The sequence below is a fragment of the Antechinus flavipes genome, chromosome 3, assembly GCF_016432865.1.
Source record: "Antechinus flavipes isolate AdamAnt ecotype Samford, QLD, Australia chromosome 3, AdamAnt_v2, whole genome shotgun sequence".
Lineage (NCBI taxonomy): Eukaryota > Metazoa > Chordata > Mammalia > Dasyuromorphia > Dasyuridae > Antechinus > Antechinus flavipes.
In genome coordinates, this window is record NC_067400.1 from 65,201,911 (window position 1) to 65,214,743 (window position 12,833).

The 12,833-nt window shown below is 43.9% G+C and overlaps 1 protein-coding gene across 1 annotated transcript in view; it reads left to right on the forward strand.

The window, feature by feature from the left end:
- The window catches only part of TNS1 (tensin 1), a 251,936-nt gene that overhangs the window by 79,230 nt on the left and 159,873 nt on the right, over positions 1 to 12,833 (forward strand). The window contains 1 exon segment of the mRNA XM_051983571.1: positions 9,488 to 9,529. Coding sequence (XP_051839531.1) covers positions 9,488 to 9,529 — 42 coding nt within the window.

Sequence of the window (12,833 nt, forward strand, 5' to 3'; positions counted from 1 at the left end):
ATAGGGCATAAATTTGACAGGGGTATTGAGGGAGATTGCACAAGATTTCAATTTAAAAAAAATCTATTATTATTATTATTTTTATTTTTTACCAATTACATGTGAAAACAATTTTAATATATTTTTGTTTCAAATTTTGAGTTCCTGATTCTTTCCTTGTCTTCCTCTCCCTTCTCATTCAGAAGGCAAGCAATTTGATAGAGATTATACACATAGTATAAGGTTTTTTACCCAGCCCAGGCCCTTCTCCTTACAAAGGAGCCTAGATTTTTAGAAATGGTTTATGAAACAGTTTTCCAGAATAGGCAGGGAAGAGTGCTTAAAGAGCATAAATTGAATTTTTGGGTTTAAGTGAAACCCATTCTCCTAAGAGGGGAGGTGCTCATCTAGCTCTCATCCTGTGACCTCCTCTCTTACGAGAATCCTATGGTTTTTTTTTTTTTTGTTGTTGTTGTTGTTGTTGTTTTGCCAAATTAGTGTTTCTAAGGCACAGAGATCTAACCGTGTCATTTTTCTACTCAAAAATCTTTTATTGGCTTTCTGTTGCTTCTAGGGCATAATATAGCACCCCCCCCTCAAGCTGCCACTTAGGACCCTCCATAATCTGGTTTCAACCTTTTTTTCCCCAGACTTATTTTCTTTTACTTCTTTTCACACTATGTTCTGGCCACACTGTATCAGCTGGTCCCTATTTGTGGTGCTCTATTTCCCATGTCCGACCTTTTGCCCAGGCTGCTTTTCCCCTTCCCCTATGTTATAATGAACTTTCTACTGACCCCTTTTGGGTTAAAGCCTTTGCTTCCTTCAGTGTTCAGCTCAGGTTTCCCATCCTAAGGGAAACATCTTCTGACCTTACAGCCACCCACCCAAACGGAGATATTCTCAGCCCCTTCCCATGACCTTCTATACTCAGTGTCCACAATTAGATCCTTTGCTGGAATACAAGGTCCAGTTTTCACTTATGTCTTTGTATTCCAAATCCTTATCCATATAGTAAGCTCTTAGTAAATGCTGATGGAATGGACTGAGATAGGGAAGAGACTCTGGGGTTTAGTCTTTCCCTAGACTGGGCTGAAGAAAATTAAGTCCAGAGGATATGGTAACTACTTTCTCTCTTTGCTGTTTGGACTTTTATGGGCTTCTTAGTGAGAGCTGGAAGGAATTTTAGAGCCCTTCTAATCCAACTCACTTTGCAGATAAGAAACCCAAGTCTTAGAGAAGTTAGAGAATGATCTATCCAAGATCACACAGGTGGGGAGTGACCCACTGTGATTCCAGAGGCCTTTCTTTTGAGTCAGGCTCATCTCAGAGCTGATCTCTGAAAGCTGAAAGCAGCTATCAAGTGTTTAGGTGAGTCCAATGTTTTCTTCTCCAGGTCTGAATGGGTTATTGAGTGGCCCCTGAGGTTGAGAGGAAGTGTGGGCTCCTCTGGAGGGAAACTTTTCTGTCTGCAGAGCTTGACGCGGTGGGATGGATTTGGGAGAATATTGGGGAAGAAGGAGCCAGAGACTAAGTGGGCCGGGGCAGTGGGGACTTGCCTTGAGGTTTCTGTCTATTCTGTCATTACACAAATCTCAGGAACTCTCTTCCTTCTATTCATCCCTGTTCTGAATCTCCCATCTTTTGCATTGTTTGGTGAAAGGGTCAGGGCTTCTCTCCAGGGGCTTTTTGGCTCAGAAGCTCTGGGCTGGGACATTCCCTCCCTGGCTTTAGGTGTCCCTGGGAACAGGCCCCTTCTTGCCTCCAGGAACTCTGAATTTCCTTTCCTGGTACCACAGCAGAACTCTATATAAGGGAAGGAAAGAAAGAGGAGAGAGCAGAGGCTGGAGCTCAGAAGGGATGAGTAGTCCAGGCATATTTGGGAGGGAGCAGAGCTGGGGTGACAGAAGCCACGGCGGCCTCTCCAAGATGTCATTATTCCCTCCTTCCTTTTTGTCTCAGAGACTAAGAATGGAGGTATCTCGGGTAGAACTGTGTTGTTGGCACTTTATCCAGCTCACAGTGAGCTGAAAGTTCTCAATTTACAGATGAATAACTTGAAATCAGTGACTTCTGAGGTCACCGTAAATAGCAGATTCAGGATTTAAACCCAGGTTTTTAAACTCTGGTTTCAGTGACTCAGTTTCCTCAACTGTAAAATATAGGGGAGAAGGCATTCCTCTGAAAATCAGGACAGGTCAGGGCGGGGTGGAATTTAAACTTAAAATCTAGTCAAAGATAAGACAAAGCAGTAAGCAGAGAAGGAATTGATATATAGGAATGTATCTTAAGATTTAGCTACCATTTTGCAGATGGGAAATTGAGGTACATCCAGGTCAAGTGATTTGTCCATGCTTTGAACCCAGCATGTCAGAAAAGTATACTTGTGGCAGAATGGAAGCTCTTTGAAGGAAAGAATTATTTTGCTTTTTACTTTGACCTGGCACAGGGCCTTGAGTTCTTGACCTGTCCAATGCTTGTTGATTGCCTGAAGTAATTCAAATAGAATCTCAGACACTTAGTGGCTGTGACCGTGGGCAAGCCAACTTAACCCCCTTTCCCTCAGTTTCCTCATTTGTAAAATGGAAATAGTAATAGCACCTTCTTCCCAGGGTTCGAAACCTTAAAAGTGCTGTAGACACATTAGCTATTACTGTTCTCAGTAACAGGGCACCGTGAGGGGCAGAGGGTCGGGTCTCACCTCATTAGCTTTCCTTGGGAAGATGGGGAGAAAAAGAATGAGTAGGAAAAACAGATAGCTCCTTCCTCAGAAGTGGGGGGCTTAGGGTAGGAGACAGACTTGGGCGAGTGGCTCCAAGCTGAGTGCTTTAGGGGGGTGCTTATGTTTCTGAGGAGCTGGGAGCTATCTGCTGAGGGTTGGGGAAGAAAGCTTCCCTTCCTTTTTAAGCGGTTTGGTCTCAGTCCTTTGGGTGTGAGCAGTCCTTGCCTACAGGGTCATTGCGGAAGAATTAGGGTAGATGGCTACTCCTTAGATTGAGGAAGTGAGAATTGACTATTTTAAAGGCCCATCTCTGGATGTGATTTCTGTATTTTCTGTTCTAAGGTAGTCTGGGTCAAAGGACCTTCTTGTGTGATTTTTACTGTCACTTCCCACGGCCTCACTTTCCCTATATGTTACTCTGTATTTAACAAATTCTTTTAGTCACTCCTCTCCATTTCTCTGTCTCTGTCTCTTTTTCTTGCTCCCTTCCTCTTTCCCTCCCTCCCTCCCTTCCTTTCTCTCTCTCCTCTCCTTTTCTTTCTCTCCCTATTCCTTTCTCTCTCCCTCCCTCCCTTTTCCTTCCATCCATTCATCCATCCACATATAATATTTGAGATTTTCTCCTGACTCCCTTCCTTTCTCTCTCCTCTCCTTTCTTCTCTCTCCCCATTCCTTTCTCTCTCCCTCCCTTTTCCCTTCCATCCATTCATCTATCCACATATAATATTTGAGGTTTTCTCCTGACTCCCTTCCTTTCTCTCTCCTCTCTTTTCCTCTCTCTCCCCATTTCTTTCTCTCTTCCTCCCTTTTCCCTTCCATCCATTCATCTCTATGCAAACCCTAGTGGGTTATTCTATCTTTGGATCTAGGAATCAATCCCTATCCATGGGCTCTCTATGATTCAGTGACTGGCTAGTTTTTGATACTGTGACAGTAACATCTAATACTGCTTTGGCTTGGGTAGAATGGGTATTGAGATGTAGAATACAAATCAGGGAGGACTTTTTGACTGGGGGGATTCTGTGAAATGTTGGAATCAGGAAGGGAGTGAGTCTTCAGAATGTTCTCTAAGGTCATTTTAGAGTGAATGAGACCCTCATCAATTTGGATGGGGGGATGACATGGATTCCTGAGCAGAATGATATCACCTTTAGTATCTGAATTTAAAGGACAGGACCACATCAGGTGGGATAAGGGGTGGTGCTCTGTAAGCATCCCTTCTGGCTCAGGAGAAAAGGCTTTCCATTGTGCCTCTTGGAGAGAGAGTGGGATCCCTTGTGTGTAAAGGGCTTGGAGATTCTGAGAACAAGTGGAGGAAGAGCCTTGAGACTCTGGAGAGCCAATCCTTGTACCCCAGCCTGTGTACCACCTTTCAGTTCTCATCTTTGTCTCCCAGATCTCTGTATTTGTCTCTTCTATGCTTTGAATTTCAAACCATAAATACCCAGGCACTTAAGGGCCAATTCTGTCTTCTGAGTTGAATCTGTCTTCAGTGCCATGAGTTTAAAAAGTCTTTTAGTGTATTCTTTCTGATGGTTTGATTGATTGACACTGAATGCTGGGGCCCAGGATTAGTTTGCCTTCCCAACAGTCCCATTACCTTTTTCCCCTGGTACTCTCAATCCCTCTGTCCTGGTGGTTGCTAAGGAGGGAGGGAAGACCAGTGTTCTGTCCCCACTTTGGGGCCCAAACTAGACAAAGACTTGCTCAAGATTCAAGGCTAGAACCAGGACCCAGATCTCCTTTGAAGGCTCCTTTCTTTGGGGTGCGACTGACAGCGTATATAACTTTAGGCACTCATCTTTCCTAACCCCAACCCTTTTGCTTAATGTTACCTGCTCCCCTTGATCTGAGAAGAATTTAAAGGATGGGACCAAGAGGCAGGATGAAGGGACACGTTCTCAAGCACCCTGGAGTACGTGAAGCCGAGAACACCATCATGGCAGGGGGCCCTCACCCTCCCTGGCACATTCCAAGCCCTCAGTGCGGGTGGACAGGGGCCAGAGCCGCCAGAGGGAAGGAGAGGGCCTTTTAAGGAAACATTTCTCCATTAAAAGAAGAAAGAAAAAAAAAAGAAAGGGAAGAAACATTCAAATACAAAACAAAGCCGGAGGTCCGGCCAGTATGGAATGCACAGCTGTGGGGTGGAGGGATGGGGAAGGCTGCTGGGGAGCAGTGGGTCATGAGTGGAACCCAGACATCTGAGGGCCTGACCTTGGACCCTCCGTGTCTTCCCTGTGGAATCTACCTTTTTCTAAAAACAGCTCCTCCCATGCTTGACCCTGTCCTTCCGCACTCCCGTAATAGATCCTTTGTCCCAAGAACTCCTTAGAAATCCTGGAGTAACGGATTTGGGCACCTGAGCTGTCTCTCCACCTTGAAAAGAGTCCCTTCATCTTTTAAGATGAGATATTCCTGTTTCCCCATCCATCTCGGAAACCTTCTGTTATCTACCCATACCCTCCCCAATGGCAGCCTGTAGGATTTAGAACTGAAAAAAGACTTTAGAGTTTATCGAGTTCATCTTTTCATTATAAAAATGAGGAACCTGAAGTCTACAAAATGTCCACACCGGAGAAGTGACCAAGGCTAGATGTTTAGGAAGTAGCAGAGCTAGAATTTGAATGCAGTTCTTTTGACTCTGAATATAATATTCTTCCCCTGACTGCATTTTAGTGATATCATTAAACCCCCAGAGGGTTAAAAAAAATCTCCATTTTAGCACAAGTAAATTTTTTTTGAGGCAATCAGGTTAATGTGACTTGCCCAGTGACAAGTGTCTGAAGCTGTATTTGAACTCAGGTCTTCCGGAGTCTAGGGCCAGTGCTCTATCCACTGTACCACCTGACTGCCCCAGTAAAAATGATCTTTATAAGAGATTTCAGGGCACTGGAGGTAGCATTTTACCTCTGTCCATAGTTGGGATGACTGCTAAAATCTGACTTCTGCTTGGAAGGTGATTGATTCTAGATGTGGACTTTTAATCTGGTCATTTTGGAAGACCGTCCCTTCCTTCCCTAGATCTAGTGGAATCGGGGATGGAGACATGGTCACAGGGAGGAAATGAGTCCTAGGGAACCGACTAAGCTGAGATTAGAACTCACAGACCCAGAGTTTTGTTGTAGGATTTGCTGGTCGGAGCAAGGCTGGTTCTCCATGGCCCGGGGGAAGAAAATCAGAGGAAGGGAGGTGAAAGAGAAGGTGGCTATCTGTAGAAATGGGCTTCCCATACTGCTTGGAAATATCCTAGCTAAAAGGTCTTAGAAGTTTCATCGGGCCAAGTCAGCCTTGGGCCATCTCCTAACTCCCTTCCTTTCTGTGGAGTCCCTCCACTCCCTTTGTCTGGACTGGGGGCTCTTAATCTTGTTTCTGTGTCATCCTTTGGCAGTCTGCTAAAGACTATGAACCCCTTCTCAGAATAATGTCTTTAAATAATGGATGGATTTGCTAAATTTCAGTTAGAGGTTAGTGAAAATAAAGATGTGATAGGAGTTTATGGCCTCTCCTTAAATCTATAATTTAGGCTAAGAGCCCCCAAGTCTAGAGGGAAAGGGGGGGAGAGAGAGAGACCTTTATACTTTTGGAAGTGCATTTACCTAAGTGCCTTTATTCATGAGCAAGTACGGTCAATAGTCAAAATGATGGTCCTTTTCCAAGGTCCCTTTGATTTCTGGTCTCACAGAATTTCTGTGGAGGAAACGGATGACGCAGAAAGGAAAATGGGAGTCCAGCTCTGTGGGTTGTCCCTGGGCTTGGGGGCCAGAAAGGCTGAGCTGTCCCAAGTCCACCAACTTCGCTGATTGTGTGAGTTCACACAGTGTGTAAACTCCATTCTTGGGTCTCGATTTCCTCAAAAGAGATGGATAGAGCTGCGTGATCTCTAAGGTCATTAGCAGGCCCGACGTTCTGTGAGCTTGTCCCAGGCCCAAGAGAAGAGCCAAGGAGTTCTGGAGGCCGAAACAGAGGCTCTTTTCTCTGGCCCCCGCGTCCTTCCCACGGCCGGTCCAGAACCACGCTGTGTGGGGTCTGCCCCATCAGCATGGCTGTGGGGACGCCCTGGGTTGCCTTAATGTGCTCGCACGGTGCGATCTGGATCATGGCAGGAGGACCCAACGGGAGCTTCCAGGGTCTGGGGGACGGAATGAAAAAGACCTCTTCCCCTTGCTTTGCTCGGAACCGCTCTGGACCGGCGCCCACCTCCCTGCATCTGGCTGTTTGGGTCCCTTTGCGCTCAGACATTCAGCTGGGGGTCGGGGCTGCGGCTGCGGCTGAGGCGGGGCAGCTGTCTGTGATGTGCCCAGCGCCGATTCCTGGCTCGCCTGCCAGAAAGTCTCCCCCTTTGTCCCCCTTCCCCTGCCTGCTGGCCCTGGGAATCAGAGCCAAGACTGAGGACTGAGCTCCAAGAAAAACGTGTCTTGGGCTGGAAATAAAGAACAAGTTGAGAGTCTCTGATAAATGGCCCTGCTAATTGTCAGGATAATGGTTTGGCTGCCCTAACTGGCGGGGGGAATGTTATCACAAGGAATAGAGAGCTCTCCCCTGCCTCTGTCCCTGTGTCTCCCTGTCTCTTTCTCTGTATGTCTCTGTCTTCCTCTCTCTTTTCTCTCCCCTTTCTTCCCCTCCCCTCTGCTCTTTTCTTCCCTCCTTTTCTCTCCTCTCCCTTTTTCTCTCCTCTCCTCTTTCAACTCTTTTCTCCTCTCTTCTTTTTTCTCTCCTTTCTCCTTTCCATTTCTTCTCTTCTCTACTCCGTTTCTCTCCTTTCCCCTTCCCTCTCCTCCTTTCCTTTCTCATCCCTTCTCTCCTCTCTTCTTCCCTCCTTTCTCTTCCTTCCCCTTCTCTCTCCTGCTTTCCTTTCTTATCCCTTCTCTCCTCTCTTTTTCTTTCCTTTTCTCTCCTTTCCCCTTCTCTCTCCTCCTCTCCTTTCTCATCCCTTCTCTCCTCTCTTTTCCACTCCTTTTCTTTCCTTTCCCATTCTCTCTCCTCCTCTCCTTTCTCATCCCTTCTCTCCTCTCTTTTCCACTCCTTTTCTCTCCTTTCCCCTTCTCTCTCCTCCTCTCCTTTCTCATCCCTTTTCTCCTCTCTTTTTCTTTCCTTTTCTCTCCTTTCCCATTCTCTCTCCGCCTCTCCTTTCTCATCCTTTTTCTCCCCTCTTTTCCACTCCTTTTCTCTCTTTTCCCCTTCTCTCTCCTCCTCTCCTTTCTCTTCCCTCCTCTCCTCTCTTCATCCTTCCTTTTCTTTCCTCTCCCCTTCTCTCTCCTTTCTCATCCCTCCTTTCCTCTCTTCATATCTCCTTTTATCTCCTTTCCCCTTCCCTCTCCTCTTTTCTTCTTCCTTCCCTTCCTTTCCCTTGGCCCTTTTCTTTCCCTTCCACTCCGCTCCTCTTCCCTCAGATCAAATGGCATATTTATAAAATGTTTAGTACAGTGCCTCGCACATAATAGGTACTTAATAAATATTTGTTTTCTTCCTTCTCACTCTGAATCTGGTTGGATTTAATAAGGTCAATGATCCTGGCAAATGGGGACAGCAGTGAGAGGTCTGGATGTGAAGTCAGAGGCTTGGGTTTGCATCCATTTCCTGCTGTTTAACCATGTGTGACATTGGACAAATCCTTTAATCTCTCTCTGTACCCCATTTTCCTATTGTGTAAAATGAGGAGGCTGGACTTGATAACCTTTAGGGTCCCTGCCAGCTATAATTCCATAATCTTATTATATTTACATTTGTGTGACACTTTTCAGAATGGTTTTAAAATAAATTCATTGGCTCTTTCGATGCATCTTTGTTAGAATCATACTTACATATAGAGTTGGAAGGCACTGGAGAAACCAGCAAGTCCAGAGGTTCCTTACCTGGTCAGTGAACATTTAAAATATAGATATCATCATAACTGACCTTCTTAGTATATATTTTACTTAATTCATTTAAAAAGAACTTTCAGAGAGGAGGTTTTAGGATTTACCAGATTGCGGGAGGAACCCAGGATATAGAAAAAGATGAAAAACCACTGGTCTAGAATAGCCTTATTCGGCAAAAGAGAATAGGATAGAAAAGGAAGCTGGGGCTCAATAGCCTTTTCATTTGATAGAAGAGGATAGGATAGATTAGGAAGCTTTTTATTTTAAAAAAATTTATCTATTTGTTTATTTTAACACATATTACTTTATAAATCATGTTGGGAGAGAAAAATCAGAGCAAAAAAAATCTCTCCATGGAAGAGATTAAAAAAAAAAAAGCAGAAAAAAGAAGTAAACGTAGCATGTTTTGATTTACATTCAGTCTCCTTAGTTCTTTTTCTGGATGCAGTTGGCATTTTCTGTCCAAAGTCTATTGGGATTGCGTTGGATCACTGAACCACTGAGAAGAACCAAGTCTCCTGGTTGATCATCCTCCATTCTTGCTGTTGTTGTGTACAGTGCATTCCTGGTTCTGCTTGTTTTGCTCAGCAGGGGCACAGAGAGTTTCAGGAGCTTGTCCAAGGTCCCCTTCCAAGGGGCAGCTTTAGGACTTTTCCTTTTACCTGCTGGGATCATTCACCTGCAGTACAGAGGGAGGGCATGGAGACAAGGCAGAGAATGTATTAAGATCATAATGAGTGGGAGACACTGGATTAAGGAGGTGATCGTGTCTCCTCTGAAGAGCTTTCAGCAGGGTTTCCACAGGCCCACCCGACTGGGACGGGATTGGCTTGGGGCTGGGGGAGCTCGGGAAACTTCCACCCGTTCTGGCTTTGACTGTGATGCTGATGATGGAAGCTAACTCATGTTTTCTGTTCCTCCTGTGTAGGTGGCTGCCCCCTGCGTTCCTCCTTCTAGCCATGAACTGGTGGTGAGTGATCACTTTTCCTTCTCTTGCCCGGTCCCTTCCCTCAGTGATCTGCTGAAGTTCAGCCTGCTGTGTTTGGGGATGTGTGAAAGGGAGTGGGACAGGAGGGGATGTGCGGGGATGTTTGGGTGGGGAGTGGAGGCTGGTGACTTCTCTGACCACAGCCTGGATTGAGAGGAAATGAATCACGGTCTTCTGTCTGATGAGATGCAGCCTGAGAAGCACTCATCCCCGGGGATGTGGCCGTCTGTAGGATGGGATCTCCTGGGAAAACTTCCTTTCTCACCGGTCCTATCCGAGGGCTTCTGATGCTTCTGCTAGGGGCCAGAGAAATACCGAAACAGGAGATGGGGTGGTATCGTGTAGAATAAATGTTCTTAACTTGGACTTGTTTCTAAAAGATATTTTGATAATCATATTTCAGTATAATTGGTTTCTTTTGTAATTCTATATATTGTATTTTATGCAGTTAAGAACATTATTCTGAGAAAGGGTGCATAGGCTGCCAGAAGTGTCCATGATGAAAAAAAAATTAAGAATCTCCAGAGAAACCCCTTATAACTAATAATAATTATATCTAATGTAATAATAGTTATTATTAGTATCATAGCTAACATTTATATTGTGCTTACCATGTGCCAAGAACTATAAGCTAAGCACTATGCTATTATTATCTCATTACATCTTCACAACAGTTCTGGAAAGTGGATATTATTATCCCCTTTTCATATGAGGAAACTGAGACAGATAGAAGTTAAATAATTTGTCCTGTAAGTAATATTGTCTTCTTTTTATTTTCACAACAATTCTGGAAAGTACATATCATTAACCCTTTTTTTTACAGATTAGGAAACTGAGGCAGACAGAAATTAGGTGACTTTCCTTGTACTATTACCCACTTTTTATCTTCACAACAATTCTGGAAAGTAGATATTATTATCCTCTTTTTACAGATTAGGAAACTGAGGCAGACAGAAGTTAAGTGACTTTCCTTGTAGTACTATTATCCACTTTTTATCTTTACAACAATTCTGGAAAGTAGATATTATTATCCTCTTTTTACAGATTAGGAAATTGAGGCAGACAGAAGTTAAGTGACTTTCCTTGTAGTACTATTGTCCACTTTATATCTTCACAAGAATTCTGGAAAGTAGATATTATTATTCCTTTGTTACAGATTAGGAAACTGAGGCAGACAGAAGTTAAGTGACTTTCCTTGTAGTACTATTATCCACTTTTTATCTTCACAACAATTCTGGAAAGTAGATATTATTATCCCCTTTTTACAGATTAGGAAACTGAGGCAGACAGAAGTTAAGTGACTTTCCTTGTACTATTATCCACTTTTTATCTTCACAACAATTCTGGAAAGTAGATATTATTATCCTCTTTTTACAGATTAGGAAACTGAGGCAGACAGAAATTAAGTAACTTTCCTTGTAGTACTATTATCCACTTTTTATCTTCACAACAATTCTGGAAAGTAGATATTATTATCCTCTTTTTACAGATAGAAAATTGAGGCAGACAGAAGTTAAGTGACTTTCCTTATACTATTATCTACTTTTTATCTTCACAACAATTCTGGAAAGTAGATATTATTATCCCTTTGTTACAGATTAGGAAACTGAGGCAGACAGAAGTTAAGTGACTTTCCTTGTAGTACTATTATTCACTTTTTATTTTCATAACAATTCTGGGAAGTAGGTATTTTCCCCCTTTTAGAGATGAGAAAAATTAGCAGACAGAGATTAAATGGCTTACCCAGAAGTTAGTTATACACCTAGTGTTTGAGGTCATATTTGAACTCAAATCTTCCTGATTTCAGGCTGTTGTTAGAATTGCGGCCCTCCTTAAGCTGAGGAGATAGGTAACATGACTTAAATGCAATCTTTCAAAATCCAAAAGTTTCAGATTTTAGAGCTTTCCCTGACCTATTTGGCTTCCTTCTGTTTCCTTTTTAGTTAGGGGTTTTCACAACTACATCCTAACTTTATCTGTAAATTTTTCATTTCCCTGATTCACTAACTCCCACCAGCAGAAAACTATCAGGAGGGATGCAGGATGCTGATCTCAGGCCCCAGAATTTTGGGCTGGAGAGAAGGGGGCCTCCAGCTTTGGACTGATCCCAGTTCTTCTTTAAGAAGGAGGGGTCCCTTCCCTTTGATTTATTTATCTTGCTTCTTAGGTGCTCCCCATTTCCATCCTTTGTTCCTTCCAAGCGTTTTCCAAGTTGATATTTCCCCTGTTCTTTAAACCACAGCTGGAGACAGGCTGAGTTTTGGAGGCTGGAAGGGGGTCTACATGTATACATAGTCTGGGAAACCTTTGGATGGGATCAGGCTGTAGGAAAATGAGGAAGGCCTGCAGAAGCAGCTCACTCCTCCATCGGTAACAGTTCTCCAGAGATGGGATTCTAATCCTTAGATCGATTTGTGTTCCTGTTAGAGAATGTGAATCACTGTGATTGGTCAGGTGGATTTAAAGCTGAATCAGACACCGGGAAAAATGAACTGCTTGGTTAGATTGATGGATGAATGAGTGTAGCGGGGGGCATTCCCTGCACTCCAATCTGGCCCAGTTCACATTTATTAAGCACCAGCAGGCACTGTGCTAGCACTGGGGTTACAAAGGTAGAGCCAGAAGGAGCAGGACTCAAGTCTACCCCAGGGGCAGAGATCCAACAATCAGATAAAGATGCCCCCAAACTCGAATGACTCTGTGATCTCATCCATTTGGGTATTTCTACATTGCAGGCTATTCATTGCCTGATCATTCTGTGTGATTTGTCCATAGCTTCCCAAAAATTCACGACAGATAGTCAACCTGGAGACTTCCTCAGTTTCCCCTGACATTGCTGGGGCACTAATGGGGCACTCTGATCATTCACAATCTCTCTTTCCTTATGACCAGTCCATTCTCCCTGTTTTAGACTACCATTTTTTTTGGCAAGGCAGTAATGGTTAAATGACTTGCCAGGATCACCCAGCTAGTAGGTGTCTAGTATCTGAGGCCATATTTGAACTCAGGTCCTTCTGATTCCAGGGACTCTGTCCACTGTACCACCCGTTTTTAATGCATCCTTTTCATCTTTAGAGTTCTTCCATGTATCGCATCCCCTCCACCATGCACTTTTCCACTGATCTGTGAGTCAGAGATGTTCCAGGTCTTGATGCCATATAGTGACATTGGAAAAATTTCTGTAGTAAAAAGACATCCCTTTGCTGCTGTTATGGAAAGCTTGGAATCAGTAAAAATGCCTTTCATTCAATTTGCCAAAGACAAAAGACAGCAGGCAGCTGAGTGA